Genomic DNA, 23,153 nt, shown 5'->3' on the forward strand with positions numbered 1-23,153 from the left:
TCAATAGTTAATGCCATTTTAATTTTATTTTGTATTTTAAAAAAGTGACAGGCTTTAATTTAGTATGTGTGTACTGTCTTACATCAGGCTCAGGGTGCTTTAGTTCCTGTTTGGCTCCAAATAAAGAACTTTTATTGACCGAAGACTCAATCAATAAATGTTCTCACTACATTGACTTACAAACAGATCAGTCAATGAAAACAGCTAAAGAGGATGCTAAAACAAGAAATGTTGATGTCAGGAGAGGGATATTACTTGTGAGTCTTGAACTGAGTCATCTGGCAGTTTAAAAGTGTTTTTTAGACCAGAATTACAAGTTGGTTAAAATACATACTGTAATATTTTTTTCATATTTTCGGCGACAGTGGTCGAATACTGTGTTTTAATGTGACTTCCTCATTGCCATACAGTATGGATGTAAAACTGCACTGTGGATGGATGGCATCTCTTAGAGGCAGCGGGGAGTCAGAATAAACTGGCATATAACCACTGGACCAGAGCAATGCATTACCATATTCAGCTGAGACATGTGGATGTCAGCCTGCAGGGAGGTCGAAGGCTGGTGGTGTTTGCACTGCTAATGTTAGCAACCCTCTGCAAACCAATTTGAGTAATGCAGGTTGCAAAGTGACACACATTCCAATTTTGTTATTGAAGAATGTGTTGAATGTTTCAGATGCACATTAGGCACTCCTCAGTTTGGACTCTTTTCTGAGTGTGTCCTACCTTCAGAATTATAATTTTAGTTTCATCGACGGGGAAATTATTAGCTAGCAACATCCCTGTAGTCCTTCCTCTATTTTACTTTGAAAATTATTCATACTTGTAGCAGAATTTAAATTATGATTATGTGATGGAATGCATGAGCGACTAGTCATTTGTCACACCCTTCAGGTGTCGGTACAGATTCATGTGATTTTCTTAATACAATAAATTATCCCACATTACTTTGTTTGCATCCTGCTGACTGCTGTACAAACATTGTGTTTTTTTTTTTTAAATGTTCTTTGGGCGTTCCTGTTTTTTTCTTTGTATTTCCCTCATGGGAGCAGCTCAGACCAGTAAAGGTTAATGATGCTTCCTGTTTCCCCCCCCCCCCCCCCTCGATAGACGTGCTCTAATTAGCCCCTAGTGCTCCACCACACTATAATTATACTGCTGATTGACTTTGGTTGCTATATGCAAAAATAGAGGTTGACACTCCATACAGGTGTATATCCACTAGAAAAAGAAATGTAAGTGATTCTGTGGAATGTAACTTATTTTAAATAAAACCAGGACAATTAGAAATGCCTAAACTGTAAAAGCTTAAGAAAGCTTTTGAATGACTAAATGATGGAATGGAAAATGGTTTATTTTTTCATCCACGAGGAACATTTTAAATTGCCTTTTTGTTGATAAGCAGCCCCTCCCTCGTCCACAGAGCTAAATGCAGAGTTACGGATATCCAAGCAGCTCGCTGGGTGGTCCTGAAGTTCAATAAATGAAACACCTTTCTGACCTCTCCTTCCTGAGCAAGAGGTTATTGATTCTCTGGAACCCTCCTTTTACCCCTGCCACCAATCTTCACCCTCAGGATGTTCCCCAGTGACACTGCTTGTATCATTTTAAGCTCGCACACACACGTAGACGCACACACACAGTGTCAAGGTTAAGGTCAGTGTGTCTGCGTATGTGTGGGAGGAGAGGGATGGCACAGAGAAAAAGGAAATTGACTGGATGGAAATAGGCAGCACCAGAGAAGGAAAAGAATAGGCATTTTTATCTATTAAGCATAGAAGGTTAGCTCAACATGTATGATAGGATCACAACTTGTAAAACTCGCTCATGCTGTTCCAAGAAGATCCCAACACTCACCATTGGTTTCTTCTGTATTATTCAAGGTTTTTGTTTTTGTTTGACTCTTACAGTTTGATCATTTATAGCTTGGCAATATTCTCGAGAAAGAAACACATCACAAAGAAAAATCACAGGGCTGAAGTGCCATCTTTTTTTTCCATCTCTTCTCAGCGTTTCCCGTACCAGTTAGTTGGAGTGGCGGCCCGTCACCCCAACAAAACCTCCTGTCCCTCCAAAAGAGAGACACAAAATACTTCATTCATGTAATTTATGTGCATTCATTTTATTTCTGAAAAGCAGAAACGCGTCCTTTTTGTCATTCCCCACCCTTCCTGAAATCAGAATCACAATGTTAAATTGTTTGCCAAGTGTGGCTAATGATAGCATAGCAGCACCACTAGCTTTTGGTCCTCCTTGCGGGTAAACGTCCACGTGTCATTTAGCATTAAATTAGTTTAGCGCAGGTTAATTAACATTTAACTGCTCAGCCCCTAATCATGCACATCCCTTGCAAGAACACGTCATTAATCTGGCCTACACTCTTCCAAGGATCCTTTTTTTAAGAACACATTAGGGGGTGAAAAACGACGAGAGCCATTGTTTGTTATGTCTAGACGTCAGTCGACTTGATGCACATCTATTGATATCATCTGAAATCAAATGAAGTAAAAGTACTGTATGTAAGGAGAGGCCTGCAGGAACTTCAGGAAGTAGAGCACATATGATTGAGAGTAGGAGGCTGCAGACAGGCCGACCATCATGTTTTATTAAGAGCTGTTTTCTAGCCAGACCCATGACTCAGCCCGCTTTAGTTAGTGCCGTAATAAGCCAAGGGGCTGCCACTTCACTGGATCCGCAACCCAGCGAGATTTAACACACCCACTCCTTCTTCACAAAGATTAGAACATCAAGTCTGTGTGGATAGCACACTTAGCCAAGGGTTTAACTTTGCTCCCCCCCCCCCCCCCCCCCCTCCCATAATTTGACAATAGATTTCTGAATTGTTATGTTCAGAGTTGTTTACCATCCAAATGGCAGAATGTGGACACTCTTGATTGTCACCACTTGTTTATTCCATTTCAACAAACACCAGTGAAGAGATAAATCAAGTGAGGCAGTCTGTAATCCCACTCAGTTTTTCCTTAATCTCGGTAAACAGAAGAAAGAGAACTGTAGCAGGAGTCTGCTGCCAGAACAAGGCCCTGTCTGTTAGTGACAATTCCTGTGTGAATGCTGCTACATCCTGCCAGCTCTGTGCACATGTGCTGCACTCCTCTCGTGTAGCGGCAGAAAGAGCATTTGTCCTTCTTGGCAGCGTGCGTGAACAGACGGGGTGCGAGGAAGCAGTCATTGGTCTGTCAGTCTGCCTCTCTGTCCTGGTGGTGTCGCAGTTGCTGCCACTGGAGATGCTCCAGGTATGATGCATGCATTCCCCCCCCGCCCCCTTCACCTCCTCCTCCAGATGAGCCGTCTCTTTATCGACAGCTGATCACGTTGAAACTCGGTTCAGTTGCATTGTCTCACCCTTTGTGTGAGATAGCACTTTGTGTTAGAGAATGAGACTCTGCTGCACTGTTTAAATTGACTGGGAATAAATTGGGTAATAAAGAACACAGGGACACGGAGAATAGCTGTTTGTTTTTTCTTATTACTCATTAGTTTCTTATTTCTCTGTTGTAAAAGAAAACTCTAGTGTTCCAGTTCCTCCAAATACCAATTTACACACCAGTTGAAAAGGTGTCAAATCTTTAAATGTATGGCCATCTCCCCTTTGTTGATTTTCAGTAAAAAAGAGCTGAGTGCATGCTCTGTTTTGCAAAATGGCATATAGGTACTTGGAACTGCGATTTAGGAAAAGAAAGAAATGGAAAAAAAATTCAATTGACAAATATTTTGGTTATCTATGAAACCTTTTGGGATTTAAAAAAAAGTAAGGCCACCAAATATTTGTTGGTGACAGCTTCTTAAAGGTACTTTTTGTAACTCCGACACCTGGCGTTTAAAATGCAGTCCAAACCCAGAACACTGAATAGAGCTGTCTCCCCCAGTCCCCTCCTCCTCATCGATGTGCATGCAAGTTGCAACGGTTCAAACCCTGAAACTTCAGCGTTTGGCCAGGTCTTGAAAAACCGCTCTCCTTCTCTGGCCAAATTAAAACCATTCCTCACTGGTATGGAAACTTGGATGGAGGACATGCTGGCTTCTGCACTGTTGACAGAGAAGACAACACTTCAACATAGCATGAACCCTTAATCTTTAATGACATGGTGTGGTCATTTTATGATTTAATTCAGTAGATATCGTTCATATTGGCGTATAAATCTGACTTTTTTTGCCAGTGGTCAATAAAAGGTCTTAAATGTCGAAATGTTGAAAAATGAAGTAAATCAAAGACAACACTTCAGGTTTTCTGCAAATTATAATCTTTTCTATTCTCTCATGAATACAAAATCTGTTGGACGAGATTTCAGTCAGGAGGGTTGTGTTTTCTATTTGTATTGGTAGCATTGTCCAATGTTGTGTGGAGAGCAAAAAAAAAAAAAAAAGGGCGGAAAGAATCAACCACATTGCACTCCTGGAACCCATTGCTTATCAAGCAGAGATGCTCTGATTCAATTTTTCCGTCCTGATACCGATTATAACAGAGTACTGGATGCATTATAAATGATGACAAAGGCTCAGACGAGAAGGCCTCGGTGCTGAAATCAAAACAGAAAAGTCTTTATACCCACTGTCACTGGAGGCATGGAAAATGAACACAAAGCTGAAGGTCATTACATCGTAAATCCATACATTTTTAAAAATGTGATTAATTCATATTAAAAATAATAATTCATTGTAAAGGGCTGCTTTTTTTTCTATCAGATAGAACGATACCAGAGATCTTTGCTAAATGCCAGCCAGAGCCACAACTTAATGTGTGTGTGTGTGTGTGTGTGTGTGTGTGTGCGTGTGTGTGTGCGTGTGTGTGTGTGCGTGTGCGTGCGTGTGTGTGTGTTCGTGTGTACATCGAGCACCTGGTGTTTCAAAGAGCCAGCCAGAGGCACCACAAATAAATAGCATCCATCAAAGAAGTGTGAAAGGTTTTCAGAGACACACAGGCTCACAAGAAACATCAAACAGCAGGGGATGGCCATCTTGTCTCACAATTGATGCTGTAAAAATTGATTTTGACATCTTGAGGCCATAAAAGGAGTGACAGCGCTTCCAGCTGCACTTGGGCAAACTCGGCCATTTTGCCTCGGGAAGAGTATGTGGAGTGTTATCTGGTGAATTGCACCAAAGAAGGGGAACGTGAGGGAGGGATTTAAAGGTTACTTTGTGGCCGAGTACGCTGCTATCTTCATGCAACAGAGGTCAGAAGCGCACACGCCGGGCTCCAGCTCGCTCTCCAACTTTTCTCAGCCATGTGATTCCCAGAAGCTGACAGAGAATATGGGCAGTGTCAGGACCTTGAGAAAGCCAAACATTTCATACACACAGCCATGTACTTTCTGTTCTCTGTCAGTCTGCCTCAGTCTCTCTCTCTCGCTCTCTCTCTCTTACTCTCTCAAACACACACACACACACACACACACACACACACACACACACACACACACACACACACACACACACACACACAAGTCCTTTCAGCCAAAACACCCATGGGGGGAGAGCGTCTGGTTGCTGGAAATGTCAAACTGCTTTGTCACGTCCAATCTCAGTCAAGGAGTCCAGTAAGCAGAGAGTGTGTAGAGTGGGTTTGTGTGTACAATCTGCACAAACACCCAATCCCAAGGCTATCAGTCGGGACCACAAGTGACGCTTCAAAATATAAAGTAAGAATTCACCTTTGTGACAAAATTTACCGGCAGGCTGGGACCAATAATAGATAAAGACAGACTAAGAGTTGGGAATATAAAACCGTTTAAGTCATGAGAGCAGTCAAAGTAGTTCAGGACGGAGAGATGTGGATGACCTACGGTGATGAGAAAAAACTTGAACTGCAGTCCGTCGAAGTGCCCTCTTTAGAGCTGGTGTTTTGTTTGTCCCTTCCTACCTGCTGTAGAAGCAGGAGGATGTGTGCGAGAACTTGCTCTTTCAAAGGTGACTGAAGACGTCAAGTAATATTTTCAATGATTTATACCCAAATGAAAATGTACTCGCGGATATTAGCTTCTTATCTGCCGACAGGTTCCTCCTCATCTTTCATTCTGAGAATAGCTGAATAAGTGGTCCGTCTCTTTAGCGTTTGGTCCGTATGTATGGCTTTCACACTTGCAGAAATCTCCTGAAAAATCTCTGGATCTTTCCCGGAGGAGCTGCACATGTGAACGCAAACAGACAAAAACATTTCACTTTCGACTCTGTCTGGAGTTTCTCCTGCCAGACCGCTAGTATTTCTCATCATGTCCGAGTGAGCTGATGTGAGAACGCCGCAGGATATTCTCCGGAGAATTCACCTCGAGCCAATAGGAGGGGAGAGTGACGTTTATATACACTGTGACTGCTGCGCGGCGTGCATAGAGTGTCTGCACGCGGCCGCTACGATCTTCGTGCGTGTACTTAAACGTCCGCATTACGGTTTCGCCTGTATGTTCTTCTCGTTTTGTTGACATTTCCATTCCGTTGGACATCACCCAAGATTGACATGATAGCACATTTTGTCATTATATCGTCATTTAGCAGACTCTTGGAGACCCCATACCCCCCCCCCCCCCCGTCTGACAGGGATAGTCTCCAGCTGTGAGGAGCATACATTATGTGAACAGCCAGGTTGAGCAGTCCTACACATGTGCATTATGTGAAAACGGCTGAAGGCTGGTGTTGAAAATTCAGCCAGCCCAGTGACAATTTGCTTCTCTATCACAATCATTCTCCACTCTCCGATCTCACTGTCCTTGCTTCTGACAAATTACAATCATTTTCTCGACTGTAAAAAGTCCTTGTCAGGTGAATATAAGTTATTTTATGCGTTTAAATGTCGACGTTCCTCTGGTCAGGAGCGAGGACGCTCGCTCTCCCCACTTGTCACTCTAATGAGCCCTTTCCATTTTTACACTTTCAGTTCCTTAAAGAAATACTTCATCCAATTAAAAAGTTCAAGCTCAATCCCACCAGTTTATCTACAAACCATCGCTTGTTTCCCGAGCACCAAACACACTGGCAGACTCGGTAGACTTTAAAGACTTTGTTCTGTCAGTGTATTTGTGTGGAGGAGGAAGAGGAGGAGGAGGATGGATGGCAGCCGTCCCGTTCTCCTGCGGAGTTTTGATCTTTTCAGCAACGCTGCAAACACTCTTCATCTGTCTTTAAGTCTTACTCCCAATTTTCACTTTCTGCCATCCTTCCCATTGCCGCTCTCACATACAAGTCTTTTTTTAGGGCGAGTGGTTCTACCCACTCACAAGCTGTTTGCTCTGCCACATACATACAGGCAGTTCAGGGCCGTGATCACAGCTGTCATATTGTCTCCAAACCAACACACTTCTAAATCTTTGTGGAAAGGAGGCGTGCATTGTTACTCCAATTGTTTGAATCGCTTTAGGTCGGGTATAGAGTTGGTTTCTATTATGTCATGTTGTTGTCGTTCCATGCTCCTGATATTCCCACAGGAAATAACACATTTATTCCCCCTTTCCTTTCTTGTTTCTGCCTGCGTGAGTACACACTGCTTCTCTGTCTAGGTGGAGGCTTTTTTTTTCCAGCAGCCAATGAAAGCTTCTTGATTGCTTTGAATTGTCTGCAGTTTAGCTGCTGCCCCTCTCCTCGCCTGTCTCCACCTTTTTATACGCTGTGGAGTCTCTGTTAGCTGAGACTGTTCCTATAGATGCAAAGTCTTTCTGTTTCTGAACATTGACTGTCACTCATCTCTCTTCCAGCCTATGCATTTTTAAACTTTTACATTTTATATATATGTCACATTAATGAAGAGTCATAAATACACTTAATTGGTAGAATGCATTTACACTGATACTTAAACTCAGAGCCACATAATACCTGTCTGTCTTCCTGTCTGAGTAATGACCTTCCATCAGGCTCAAATGATAAACCTCAGACTATTCTCTAATCATTCATCCCTGGCTCAAATCCAAAACGCTTCAACGGGTAACAAATAAAATTGACTTTAGATTTTTCCTCAAACTCCTTCTTTTCTCTTTACCCATCTTGTGAAATTCAAAACCGAGGCTACAAGTGTACACATCTCTGTTTCCACAGCAACTGATGCGCTCGTCTGTGTTCCACATGTTCATCCTGAGCATGGTCGCTGTGGACGTCATCGTTGCTGCTAGCAACTATTATAAAGGCGAGAACCACCGCAGGCACTATGATGAGTTCTACCTGGCAGAGGTGAGACTTGTTTTTGCTTTGTTCTCGTCATTTTGTCATTTCTTCTTTCAAATCTTCCACAAGATGCTCAAGTTTTAATATTCAGAAAACATCCAGACAGACAGCCTTCTCTGATGTTTGACATTGGACGCAGTACACATTTTAAACACTAGGTGTCAGAGTTACATGTTGCCCCATTTTTTTTTTGTTTAACTGCTGCTTTTTTTTTCATCTCAACATAAAGTCACATTAAAACTGCACTCCACATGTTAACTAGGTTCGTTGGATGTCATCAGTATTCAGGTGGTAAAGCAGCAACTAAGACGGATCGCATCTCCTTCATACCTACCTCCCTCTCTCCCTCGCTCTCCCTCTCAAACAGCTGAATGAAGGAGATAAGAAAAGGGGGGGAAAAAAATCACACATATTACTTTCTCTCTCTCCCACCATCCATGTGATACAGACATCGATCCACAGATTTGTTCCAACCTGTGTGAAGGATGTGAGGTGAGAATAAGAAATGGAGCCACTGGGTTTTAAAGTTAGCTTAGTGGCGAGGTTCCAGATTTACTTCCTCCTTCCTATCATATTCCCCTGCTGGGGACTGCAGAGGCCTCGGTGTTCGGATCCTTTACTTAAAAGAGTTCTCCAATGATTTGGTAGTGCGGTAAAATCAAGTTTGGGGGGATAGCAAAAAGAAACAGATGTAAAAATAGAATCAACACAACAGAACATACTGGATGCAGTGTTTCTACCCGGGGTAATGCTCAAAAAAACATCCTCTATTTGTTCTGTTTTGGGTCGCCGGGATCTGGAGCTGATTCCAGCTGTCATTGGGTGAGAGGAAGGAAGGCCCTGTCTGACGGGGGATTCAAAACCAGGAACTGTCTTGCTGTGAGGCGACAGCCCTAACAACTGCACCACTGTGCTCAAAAGAAAGAAAAGAAAATACAGGACTCTGAAGTTTCCTGACGTAACTTGGTTGTGTCTTGTGTTCCAACCCCTCAGACGGATAAATCCTCCATTTCTAAAGATTTTTGAAGGCCAGATCTCGATTCTATGAGTGTAGAAGTCTTGGACAAGTAAAGAAATGTAAACATCTGAAACAGTTTGAATGCCTTCAGGTTAGAGGTAAAGCTACAACCTTTGACTGTAAATATTAACTGACTCAGCCTCAGTGACTGGAGCCAGCCTCAAGTGGACACTCAGTGAACTGCAGTTTTTGGCACTTCCTTATTGGCTTCATTTTTCACGGCCGCTTGGAGGTTGTCGCTTAGATACAGCACAATGAAAACGTCACAATTTAAACCCCTCCAAAAGGAGTGATTTTATTGAAGCCATGACACTTACATAGGAAATGCAATTAAGTGTTATAGCTCTACGTTGATCATGTGCTTGTGTGATCATTACAAAATAATAGAAAGCCGCTACAACTGTGGAATAAAAGCAGAAGAGTGAAAAGCACGCTGCTCCTGCATGAACTTTATGAAAGTCTGTGTGAAGTTCAAGTACCCCATCATTGTCATTGAAGGGAGGCATTGCTCTGCTGCAGTTTGACGATATGTGTGTTTGCAGGAAGAAAATGCCAACCATGATTTCTGTCGTCTCTCTTTTCCTTCTAGGTGGCCTTCACTGTTTTATTTGACCTGGAAGCACTTCTGAAAATCTGGTGTCTGGGCTTCACCGGCTACATCAGCTCCTCTCTGCACAAGTTTGAATCTCTGCTGGTGGTGGGAACTACACTGCACATCTACCCGGACCTCTACCATTCTCAGTTCACCTACTTTCAGGTGTGGATACACAGACGCACATGTTCATCATTTCACTATTCACACAAATGTGTGAGTGTACAAACATACGTTAATCCCTTCTATGTCTTAAGTAATAGACTGACTCACCCGTACTGAAAAGTGCAAATACTATTGCGGTACGAAAAAGGCCCAAGCAGACATTCATCCTTACATTTATTTACTCCTTTCTCGTGATAATGCACACAAGTTCTGATTGTTTTACTTGCGATCTCAACTTACCTTGTTAGTGCCAGTAATGGAAGCATAGAATGTTCTGGAAAATAGAGGTAATAATATTTATGGATGCACGTCCTCTTCGAGCGTCGGTGTTGCAGAGAGGAACAGAAGCTGTGAATCATTTCATGTCGTTTCTTCCTTGTGCTCACGCATAAATGAGAACAAATCAATCATATCACTTTTCAATGATACCCCCCCCCCCCCCCCCCCCCCCCCCCCCCACACACACACACACACACACACACAGACACACACAAACACAAACACACACTTGCAAATTTTCTGTCACCACAAATGACACATCAGATTTTCTGCTTCTCCAAGTTAAACAAAGGATGTAAGACGTGAGACAGTTTGCGGAACATTTACACCTGATGAATTTCGTGCGGCGGGGCTGTTTTCTTCCTGATATTGAGCATATATCTGGGCTGCATTGTGGAGTCTTCTGTACACAAGGCTGACAGCTCCCCAGTTCTCAGAGCAGGAGTGCAAATCAACCATGACGATCGTGACCCATGTGGCACTGGTGCATTGCACTGTAGCATAATCGTCTTTGAACAGAGCCTGTAAGTAATTCACCCAATAAGTTAACCCTGCGACTTTGCTATAGGTCACATAATGTAGGCGATTAAAAAAAAAAAAAAGCTCTGAGGATGATCTGATGGGAAAAGGCTTCTTGATATCTCATTAATGAGCCTTGACCACACAAGCTGCCCTGATGCTTCCCCACGTTAACAGCTGCCACCGTCCATGTGCATTACTGACACTCTCACACGTGATGTAAAAACACAACATGTAGTCATATAACATTGGGAACTATTGTTAATTTACATTTTTCCTGCATTTAAACATTTTCTTTGGCACATGTTCAAACACAAACTTTGTTTTTCTGTTAAATGGGTTTACCTTCCAGGCAGTGATTTCAGTACGAGATGAAAATTACCTTGCAATAACTCGACGATTGCTTTAGCTGAAAAAATCTGTTCCATTGCAAACGGTCTGGTTCTTGTTTTATGTTTCTCTAATCTCAGTTGCTTGTTTGTTTTTTTTGTTGTTGTTTTTTTTTGCATCGTGATAAAAAAGTTGTTGTTTTTGTTCTGAATGTTGTATTCATGAGCTTCCATGAAGCTCTATTATCCTCACATATTAGAGAGGGTTGTGTTCATAAGCTCAGTTGAGATTTGAGGAGAGAATTGGATTCACACTTCAGGGCTGTGCTGTGTTACTCATGGGAAAGAGTTTGCCATTCATTCCTCCTGCTGATACTTTCCCATGTAAGAAAAGAGTGATTAACCTTAAATCTCTGCATATGAACCAGTTTGCAGACTGCAGGAGGAGAAACTATTCAATCAGTGATTTTTATTTGAATTTCCTTTAAAGTCAAGAGTCTGATCACTGCTAAAGGTTAGCCTTACTGCAGACGTAGTCGTGAAAAAATTCCACTCTTTCCTTTCCTGGGAGCTCTTTGCTCGGACCGTGGCTATAATGAGATCCCCCACGGTGATGTAGTCGCTGGCGTAGTCAACGCGGGGTGGACTAGCCCCTAAGCGCCACTTGTGGAAACTAGTTGCAACTGTTAATCTATCCAGGAGGAGGAGCAGTGATTATGGAAGCTAAATTAATTGTCTGAAGAGAAAATGTCACACGCTTTTGGAGCTCTGACACGCACACAAATACTGCACACGAGGCAGAACGATTTTTAATCAGCCAATGGAAACCACCTCAACACTTCCTGTCCTTGTGTTCAGAATTACAATGACTTCAGAAGCAGCACATTTAACAGTTTTGACCATTCATTCAATCAGAAGTGCCAGACATTGTGTCGTTTTTGCACACATCAAGGAGACGTGCTCTGATCTGATTCTGGTTATTGTTATTTGGCTAATGTTGGTTGAAAATGCCGCCTGGGACATCTTTGGTGTGTTCACTTTTGTGTTAAACATTTGCTTTGTCTTGCCAGAAGCCAGAGCCGGGAGCACACACAGGCAGCACAGCTGGAAATCCATTCTTTCGATTAATTATTGCTCTTCTCATGTGTGCAGTGCAGGGAAGGAGACGTGCTTATCAAGTTGATTCCCTTTGTTTCATATTGTATCAGACGTATTGGTGCTATTCTTTGTGTCATGCCAGTAGATGTTGTTTCGATGGCTTTGATGCTACTTGACCGGGGCCTTGCTGATTTCACACTCCTGCGCACAAATGAATAGGTCAGTTTTGATTTTGCTCAGCCTTTTACCCCTGACTGGCTAAATAGAGAAGTAGAGAAAAATGATCATGTGACGTAGTGTAAAAACAGCTTTACCGAATCACTGGACTTGAGCGTTAAAGGTGAACTCTGGAGTTTTTGTCGACAAATGTGAAAGTTGGAGAAACGTACAGATTCTGTGATATATGTTCATAACTCTATACACACTCTGTCCTCAGATGAGATTGCGGTCCCTGGAACACTGTTTGAAGATTAAAACTTACGCGAGAAAGTTGCGACCCGCAACAGTGAAACCATAAACTCTCCTGGCTGCTTTTAAGTTCCAACAGTATTCCAGGAACAGAGTTTGACCTTTGAGTAAAGTTTTGTGTATTCAGTTCAGAAAACACAGCAAAGAAATGTTTCTAATTTCACTCCCAAATTTCCATAGTGCACCTTTAATTGACAATTTTAGCTTAAGAACCAATGGAAAGAGTGTGAATATTGTAGTATCTCTCTGAGTATCCTTTCTGCCTGGCACTTAGGAGAGAATCACTTCCTTTATCAAATAAATTCGAGGCGATATTACTTGGTCACATTTTCATGAAGCCACTTTGCTGGAAAGGATGGGCTTTATTACTCTATGGACTCTTTCCATTGACTTACATTTGGTCAACTGTTACTCCTATATTTACTCACTACTGCTTGTTTCTTTTTGGCCTGTAAATATGATCCTGGGGTACATCCAAAATTTCCCTTTTATTCTATTCTATATTCCATCTCAAAGTCAGTTGTAATTAATATTTCCAATTTGAAGACTGTGTGGTCTCAGACAAGACAAGAATTACCTTTGCTGTAATAGCCTTCTACCCTTTGTGGACTTGCCCTCATAGTCTCAGAGCTGCGTGTGCTGTGAAATGGATAGTGGTCATCACAGTCTGTCAGGAGGAGAAGGTAGTGTCTCCTCATCCCATCTGTCATCATGCTGCGATTGTTATTGCTGTATTTTGTTTACTGTGGGTTTCCTTTCATCCAGCGTTCCCAGTTTGTCTCCTTTATTTCGCTGCGATATCTGGGGAATGAGAGAACGCTCTTTGGCTATAAGCATCAGAGAGAGAGAGGAGCACGATCAATAGCCACTCTCTGGATCCCCGATCAAAGGATGACCAAGATGCATTACCTTTCGGAGCCTGTTGTCACCGCAAGCTATTTAAGGGCTAAGCCAGATGACAGAGCACAACATCACGGCACCTTTACCACTGGGTCTTGATCAATGTGCTCTTTTTAAAATCAATATGTAATCAATGAGCCACTCTTTTCTCCCCTCTAAAAAATAAATAAATATATATATATATATATATATGTGTGTAATTATCTTAAATAAACCGTGTCTCTTCGAATGGATAAAAACAACAACAACAGAGTGCCAGAGATAACGGTAACAGTGATTGTTTTTCTTCTCCTCAGGTGCTCCGTGTGGTGCGTCTCATAAAGATTTCCCCGGCTCTGGAGGACTTTGTGTATAAGATATTTGGTCCAGGTAAAAAACTCGGCAGTCTGGTGGTGTTCACAGCCAGTCTCCTCATCGTCATGTCGGCCATCAGTCTACAGATGTTCTGCTTCGTGGAGGAGCTGGATCGCTTCACAACCTTCCCCAGGGTGAGGAGCCACTTACGCTCACCAAAGAAAGCTGCAATAGCTGTGATCAAATCTTTAGCTTTTTTTTTTGCAGATGATTCAGTCCATACCAGTAAATGCTCTAAACACTTACAAGAGCTCCTCTGAACACACTTCTCTAATTAAACCCTGATGTCTAAGTAATTTCCTCCCACAAAATGAAATGTTCTTAATTTAGAAGATGCAGGTAGTATGTTAAATAGGCAACATAAAAATGATATCAGCCCTTCCAGAAGGACACTTCAGACGAGCGGTGGGGGGACCTGCAGATGTTGAAGATGGGTGCACGATGGGTCGACAGATGTGGTTCCTCCTTTGATTTTTAAGTGCTCACGAGCTTCTTTCTCTCTCATTAGCCACATCCTCTGTTTTTTTGTTTTTTTTTATCCTTCCCTCAAACATTTCACTGAACCCAGGCACTGCGGGACACATTGAGACAGTCCTGAACAGATGCCACTTGTAAGCTGTATTACCCTTCCCTCACATTTCCCTTCATTTCCATATCCATTTCTGTCTCACAAAGCCACATTTAAGCAAGCAGACACACGTGTCAACACCACACACATCATAGTTAATGATGTTTGGCTGTATCCCCTACAGGGCAGACCTGTTGCTGGGTTTATCTTTATCTGTAGTGACTGGGACATGCATGGGAGCAGGTGGGAGGGGTTGGGAAGGGGGGTGAGATGCTAAGGAGGTGGCGCAGGCGTGCCATTTGACTCCAGAGGCCAGAGTGTTGCAGCTGGCTGGTCCCTACACCTTCATGTGACCTCTAACAAGTAGAGAGGAAGCCATCAGAACAGGGTGAAAAAACATGGCTGCTTTCTCTCAATTGCTTAAATTTAAAAATATCCCCATCGCTAGTAAAAAAACAATTTTGGTCAAAAGAATGTAATAAAACAACAACTATAGACCATGTAGACTTGCTATGTAGCAGTTGCCTATCAGCTGTGGCTAACGCTAGCCCGAGACACACCATATGACACAAGTAGCTTACTTTGGGCGAAGGATGCTAGCTTACAATATCTACATTTCCTTGAGACCATTCCTTTCTTTACTGTACTATTAGATATCAAAATAATCACATTTATTAGACATCACATTGTTCTTATGTACATTAGCATTCTTCTGCTTGAATAACAAGCAGTCGAAGTGAAGTTATCTTCACGGATGACAACTTCCACCATCTTTTTTTAAGCTATCAACAAAGCGCTAATTAGCTAGAGTATATAATGTTGTTTTACCTGTATGCTAACGTTTTCCTGCAGATGCCTTTAGGCTGATACAATCCAACCTATTAAAAGCTAGCAAAAGTCAATGTTATCATTACTACAATAATTTGTATAATAAAATGTATGAAATTATAATTTAGTATAGTAAATAAATTTAGTTCAGCGTGTCTCTATTAAAACTATTTTTTCATACTTACTAATGAAAATAGTACTATTGGACTGAGTTCTCACTCAGGCAGTGTCAGTGGAAGCTTAAGACGCTGCTAACCAATTTCTCCCTTGTATGCACGTCAGCAGTGTGATATTTGCTCCTCTGTGAAAAAAACGTGTGTTCTAAATGTCAGATCTTTCTTTTGTCTGTGTGTCTCTCCTATTTCCTTCCTTTCTCAACCTGTCATTCCCTCTCTCACCTGCTTCCACTCTGTGTACTCGTTTGCCCTCTCTCTAGCCTTCTGTGTCTCTCACTTTTTTTTTTTGTCTTACCTTATGTTTCTCTCCCTGTAGGCATTCATGTCCATGTTTCAGATCCTGACCCAGGAGGGCTGGGTGGATGTCATGGACCAGACTCTGGTGGCTGTAGGTCACATGTGGGCTCCTGTAGTCGCCATCTACTTCATCCTTTACCATCTGTTTGCCACTCTGGTGAGGAACTTACTTTCAAAGATAGAAGTCAAATAAGTCACAGGTTGCAAGAGCTTAATTGGGATTTAGCTTATTACGCTGCAGTATTCTTAAATTCCTTTATTTTAGCAAAAACTGGTTGGGGAAATAAGTGGGAAAAGGGTACATTAATTGTTTTCTTCATTCATTCAATTAGTGCCCGCCATCCCTCTAGTGTTCTCTCAAGTGGTACATCTAATCACAGTTAATCAGACTTGCAGGCGTAAGAAGTGCTGACATTTCAGTGTTTGGCCTTCTGATATGGGGAGCCATCAGGCAGCACACAGTCTCAGGATGACTCACGCTTCACCCCAGACAGACAGGAAATCTTCCAGAACAGAGCAAGCGACAAATCCAATTACCAAGCAGACTTTGTACTTTTTAAATAGTCTATTTTATGTTAGGCTAATCATATTAAAATGTGCCAATTTAGTATTCACATTCTCGTGTTGCATCTCAGATCCTGCTCAGTCTCTTTGTGGCTGTCATCCTGGACAATCTGGAGTTGGACGAGGACTTAAAGAAGCTCAAACAGGTAGGAAGCTCTCACTATGCAACGAAAGAGGCTAGAGGCTAAATATGAGGGCAAAAACATGACTGCACTTTCTTTAAAAAGATACCTTTTTTTCTGTTTTAACTAATCAGTATGTATTGGTACTGTGTGTTTGCTTTCAATTGCTCTATTATGTTGGGTTTTTTTTTAAGTGCAATTAAAAAAATGGTGACTTACTTGTTTCATAGGCAATGGCGTTTATAACCCCATTTTTGTGAAACCGTTAAGAGAAATTTTACAGAGAGTTCTTGTTTTTTTCTTGTTTAAAAATCAGTAAACGTGAAGAATAGTCAACGAAATGAGAGGGTTTTTTTTTTGTCAGCATGACATGACTTTGCAATGCTCAGCCACTCAAATAGTTGATCAGTACATTTGTATTCATTTATCTTTTTTTGAAAGCTCTCCTGTGGGCAGGAACAAGGACAAAGTATTTCACTAACAGCAGAGATCAGGGCAACTTCTGAGGTCAATCATACGACCTTGAGTGATCTTTTTAAGTTGTTGAAGTAAAATAGGGTCTCTATTCGTCATGTGCAGCACTTTCAGGATCTGACTGTTTCAAGATGAATGCTACATTTGAGTTGTTCTCAGACCTTGTGTTCAGTTTTTCTGGTGAAGTAACTGTCAGAAATGGACGTAAAAAATAGAAAAATATTAAAAATGTCCCGCTGATTGGTCCGCTGCATTCTCCTTTCTGCTTGTGCACGTGTTGTGTAATTTTTTTGTGCCCACATGTGGACAAGCACCTAAGTACTTTCTTCACTCTCACCTTTTTTTATGGAGGGCTTTTCTCCTGAGGCTTGAGTAAGTGGGCAATTAAATGAAAACCCTGTCAAGTGAGAAAGCTGCAACTGAAATGTTACATGTACACAAAAAAAGGCATTGATGCTTTATCACTGAGTGGGCAAACTTTGTGACGCATTTTCTGTCATTAGTTTCGAGCTGAACAATATTTCGTTTGAACATCAGTGCAATGCAGTGTGTGCGTGCAGTCACATCGCAGAACGTGCACGTCATGTTGCTACTTTTGTGTTGCTCCTACTTTTCTTGCTTTAATGACTCATCTACTATCAAAATCCATCAGATATAAGCATCTGTACTCAGAGAACTGACCACTGTGCATGCAGAGTCGGTTTCCCTGAAATGTAAAAATGTAAAGTTTACAGGTTGAGCTTCTTCCTTCACAGGTGCAACGTCAACATCATGAGTGTGTTCAAGCTAAAAAAAAAAAGCACCTCATCCCAGTGGCTACCTATGTGGAACATAAACAGAGCTGATGTGTCAATGATTGGTTACTTTTAGCGGCTACTCCGGCAGAGCACAAGGTGGAGTGTTGTGTGTGAGTCACAGGCAGCTCAAGACTGTGAGCTTCCATTTCATTCAAAGTCACAATCACGGTGCAAGGCATGAACCACAAGTGCAAGGCAACAGGTTTATTTTCCTCGTCCTACTCCATGTGTTTGTTAGAGCTGCTGTCAGAGGGCTGGACCCACAGTGTGTGCTGACTGCAGGGGCAGGTTTGGATTTGAAGAAAAAGAACGACTTAAAGATCACAATAACACAAATTAAAATCGCTTAATTTAAAATTTCTTAAAAAAAAAAAAATCCTTTTATTCTTTTTTTTTTTTTGCCAATAACATCCAGCCTAACATTGGATGAAAATAAACTTTGGTGACAGATTAAAGTCTATGAAGAAAAATTTTTCCAAAGCCAAATAGAGAAATATATCAAATGAAACTCCTTTGGTCAGTCTCTGTTTGTAGCCTTGGTTTACATAAATGATCTTAAGCTCACTGACGTGTTAACATTAACTCTGTGTGCTCGTAGCTGTCTGCCCGGTCTAAGCTTGCCAGTGATGGTTATTTCCCACTCACACCTGAGTGATTAGGCGCACTGACTGTAAAATTGCTTATTTTACAGGTGCTTCAATCAGGGATATGCAGACTGACTATAAATAGACCATAGATTGTGATCACCCTCCCATAAGAGACGGCCTCTGTGAACATTTGGCAAACAACCAATGACATGACTCTCCTCTCCATAAGATACACACACGTTGGCTGTGAGTGATGAGAAACCAATTATAGTGCATGTGATGAATCCCTTTCGTCCCTCTGTTTGATGAACGACTTCATGGAGCTGCTAATGTTTGTTATTTGTCATTAAAGTGACTCGGGTCCACGACAAGCTTTTTTTTTTTTTAAAAAGGCTGTAGAGAAAGAAAAAGTCTTTTTTTTTTTTCAGTTGGTTGAGCAGTTTTGTTCCCGCGAGTGTTGTGAGTTTGGAGAGGATATCAATCAAAATTTAGAGGGAGAGTTTGACACACAAAACCCACGTGTGTATTCTCCTCCTCGAGACATTTTTAATCCCTTCTTCTTCACACTTGGTTGAACACACAGACACTTGCTGTGTTGAAATTAATTGGAAATAATGGAACAACAAATTGGAGCCGAATAAACTATTCAAAGAGTCTGTTCATGCAAATCATGGGGATTTTTTTTGATTCGGTATTATTGGGAGGCAAATGGTTTTGCTGAAGAGTTGGATTGAATGCAGAAAATAATTCATACGGTAATATTGTTGACGGTTCAATTAAGGGACGCTAATGAGTCCAAATGAGCTCATCAAGGGTGCATTTCCTGTCATACAGAATACTGGATTTTTGGCTTCACTACGGAGTAAATCACGTTGTTAAAAGTATTCAACAACAGTGTTTCTTTGACCCAACACTCCTTTATTCGTCATGCTCTATGTCTGTCAGAACGAGTGGTTGGAAAAAAACTATTCAAACGTGAACTCCATTTAGACACCATTGTATTTTCTTTCTATCCATGAAAGACTTCAAACATACACGACGCGTGCTCACAGGTGTGCGTACGTGCAGCCAAGCTTTGATAAGATCAATCTGCACATCACAGTTAAAAAAAGATGATGGAGCATTCTTCTCACAGTTTACTGTGTTGATTACTAAAGATCGGGGAAAAAAACATTAAAAATCTTTTTTTTTTGCATTTACTTTACTTTTAAAACGCAAGGCTATCTCCTTCTTGTATACAGTCTATGACTTATCGTAACCCCTGGGTGCAATGTCTGGCTTATTAGCCATGCCCTCCATACAATATATTCACAGTTTTCCTCAGTCAGCCTAAAGATCCACTGTCCCATGCTGGGAATTCATTTTACTTCCAAGCCTAATGGGTTTTTAAAATAGTCCTGTGAGTATGTTTCTGCAGCGTCAGTAGCTGCATATAGACAGGGAAATACCTGTGAGTCATAACGTATGAAATATTACACATCGTAGAGGCCAAACGCTTTGTTTGGCTGCAGGTACAGGACTACCTCATGACTCATAGAGCTAAAAATAGATACATGTGGTAACAACTGCATAAAAGTAAAGCACCTGTGACTTACTGCAAAAACAAAAAAACAACTTCTATGAGCGTCCTAAAGCCAAATCAAAAAGCTTTAACTTTTATCTGACAATGTATATTTATTGCTTATATCTGTTCTCAGTGGAGCATTTTTGTTAAGCTGATCATCTCGGATTGTTACCAGGCAACACACTTTGGACGTCATCCTATCGTCATCAGAACAAGTTTTATATTTCCACCTGTCTCTGTATATGAGATACTTTGCTTTCATTTGGCCTAACCACGTGTGTGTGTGTGTGTGTGTGTGTGTGTGTGTTGGCTGCGTGGGTTTGTGCAGCAGCGGCACCGTGCGTCTGCCACGTCTGCCCGTGTTGCTGATTCGATAATGACATCATCAATAAGGCTCGTAAGCCAAAAACATCCGTCATCATTTGTATGCTGATTTCAGTCCAGCCTGTCAGGGGAACGACTTACATCTGTCAACCCCCGACACACCATTCGTCTTGATTTTAGTGTTCATCTGAGAGTCTTAACTTCGAACGTCAGGAGGCCTGTGGGTAGCCTCATCACAGCCGATCGGCGTTAAAGCTCAGTGCTGAAATATCTGCCGTTGTTTCAGTTTCAACTATTGCAATCACATCCTTGGAAGAGCAGTTGTTTTTTTGAACATTCTCCTGCATATTAAGAATGGTCAGTAACAATCAGAGAGGGAGGGGGTAATGCAGGGATGGAGCAACGGATTTATTCCAACATACATCAACCAGGAGCACAGGAAGAAGCTGGAATTTCTTGATAGCACAAACACACACACACACACACACACACACACACACACACACACACACACACACACACACACACACACACACACACACACTGATGAATGTGTGCACCAGTGCATGCTTCACTCATCAGTGTTGATTAGGATAATGCATTTATTGCGTGAAATTAGGTTTGCTAGAAATTCTTAATGAAATGAGTCGTGGGATAGGAGAAAAGTAGACAGCTGAGGAAAACAGAAGTGAAGGGGGGGGGGGGAGTAGACCGCCACCACCAACTTGCAATCACACACCAGCCCCAGGGTCCGACTGCACCGACAGGGTGATTAGTTAGTTACCTTAAATTACTTTAGATAGGGCCTGTTGGTGCTGTTGGCCCCCTGTTGTGTCTCTGCTCATTGATGATGTGAAACAGAGCATTGAACTGCTAGTGAAGTTTAAGTTAGAAACATTTCAGCTTTGCAGTTGGAACAGATTGTTTTTTTTTTTTCTATGCTCCTGTTGTAATCTTGAACACATTTTAAGAATGAACGTGTGCTAAGATGAGTATGTGCATACGTCAGTCTCCAAACTGTTGCTCAAACATCTACACTGCCTGTCTGTGAGCCGTGTGTGCGTGAAAGCGATTGATGTTCAAATCTTTTTAACTAGCAGTTATTGCCTCTCGCAGTTGAACGTTTTGAAACAGTACTTGGGTTAAGAGGGATTGTGGAAAGGAAGTATATTCGCAAGATTGTTGTAGGGATTTCCTTCTTTTTTTCTTCAATGTTTTTTTTCCATCATCGTCTGTAATATTCTCTGAGATCAGAATACATTTGGAGACATATTACGTTGCAGAAATTGTTGCACAAAGACAAATATTTTGTTCCCTCATTACAGCTTTCGTACGGAGATTTGAAAGGAACATGTCAGTGTGACAGACTGACTGTTAGTGTATTCAGCTTCAGCTTCAGATGTGTTCCAATGCAAGTCAGCGGATAATATATGAAGAACAGAACAACATGAGCAAGTTATTTTTCTGTGTGTGGATTTTTCCAGTTTGTCATGTGAAACAAAAGAGAAGCTGAACTCGGGTCCCTGCTTATCCACATAATATAAATGTTTCATTTATCGCTTGACAACAACCGAGAAGTGTTGTGAGGAGTTTTAGTTGCTTAGGAAATAGACTGAAACGAATATACCTCTGTGTGGGCGTCAGACGAGGAGATTAACAGCAAGCCGCCTTTGTGTGAGACGCGTGATATGTCTGACTGTTGAAAAGAAGGGAGGGAGGTTTTTTTGTCATGCTCCATTGTAACCTTAAAGCTGCAGCTGTTTTCTATGCGTACGTGTGCGGGTCCTGCAGTGTGCAACCCAACAAACGCCAGAGGGAAGAAAACAAGGACGAGCCAATGGCTGCATTTCAGGTGAAAAACGGCATTGTCCGTCCATCTGTTGGAGGCTGTTGTTGCTCCGCCTTCATCTGTGGTGTCACAGGTGGGTGGGCTTTGTGATGGGAGAGAGTGATGGTGCGTCTCCATCCAACAAATCATTCCTGCCCACAGAGCGAAGCTGCAGGAGCGAGGGGAGGTGCAGGGAGAGGGGAAAATGTTTATCCTGAGCGGCTAGATATCAACCAAATAGAAAGAGGTGTTTACCCTCGAGGGCAGTGATGACGATGATAGTGTGTGTGTGTGTGTGTGAGTGTCCGTGTGTGTGTGTAAAAAGGAATTGCTCGTGGTGATACATTTGTGTGCAGATTTTTTTTTTTTTTTTTTTTTTTTGCATTTCTGTTTGTGTTTGTGAGAAAGTGAAAATGTGTGGCAATCAGACAGCACCTGAGGCCAGGTAGATGAGTCATGTTGTGCAATTGTGCATTTTGAAAGCACGGCCGCAGAGCGAGGAAAAGCTAAAGGCATAGCTACTGTGCCTGTGTCTACAGTCTTAGTGCATAATACATGCGGACATATAGACATTTGAATCCCTTTCCCGTTGACCTCGGAGACCTATCGCTTTGACCTTTGACATTTTCTCTTTGTCTTCTTCAAAGTGTGCCATCCCTCTGAGTCAGAGTGTATTCTGGGAGACACTGTATCTGCTCTTAAGGCACATGAATGTTTTATTTTATTTTTTTTCATCTCAGTTTGTCCTTATTGTAGCCAAAATGAGGGCATGTGGGCAAGCATTCACATTTTCTCGGTCCCTCTTCAGGTCATTGTTTTATTTAGAGATACACATACAGTATGTTTTTGTTGAACGTTGTTATCTTGGCCCGGTTGACAGACATCGGCCCTTCAGCAAAATATGTGGCATGCACAAAAATCTGTAGCCGCTGCATATCTGCTGGATATCAATTTACTTCTGGAAGGCTACTGTGATGTGTTTATTATTGGGCAGATGAAGCCACCTGTTGGACAGAGTGTGATAGGCTTCATGGTCAAATGTGAGAAAAAAGATCAGTGACAACGCTCTGTGTACGAAATGTTCCGGTGACAATTCAAGAGGAGGGACCGCGAACAACAGTGTAAATACATCAAAC

The 23,153-nt window shown here is 41.8% G+C and overlaps 1 protein-coding gene across 5 annotated transcripts in view; it reads left to right on the forward strand.

Annotated features, from left to right (window-relative positions):
• nalcn (sodium leak channel, non-selective) overlaps positions 1-23,153 on the forward strand; it is a 75,252-nt gene that overhangs the window by 25,112 nt on the left and 26,987 nt on the right. For all 5 annotated transcript variants that reach the window (XM_079357116.1, XM_079357114.1, XM_079357118.1 and 2 more), the window contains 5 exons: positions 8,041-8,172; positions 9,774-9,941; positions 13,831-14,022; positions 15,777-15,914; positions 16,393-16,467. In XM_079357116.1, coding sequence (XP_079213242.1) covers positions 8,041-8,172; positions 9,774-9,941; positions 13,831-14,022; positions 15,777-15,914; positions 16,393-16,467 — 705 coding nt within the window. The remainder of the gene's footprint in view (positions 1-8,040; positions 8,173-9,773; positions 9,942-13,830; positions 14,023-15,776; positions 15,915-16,392; positions 16,468-23,153) is intronic.

Source organism: Symphodus melops (genome assembly GCF_947650265.1).
Source record: "Symphodus melops genome assembly, chromosome: 12".
Lineage (NCBI taxonomy): Eukaryota > Metazoa > Chordata > Actinopteri > Labriformes > Labridae > Symphodus > Symphodus melops.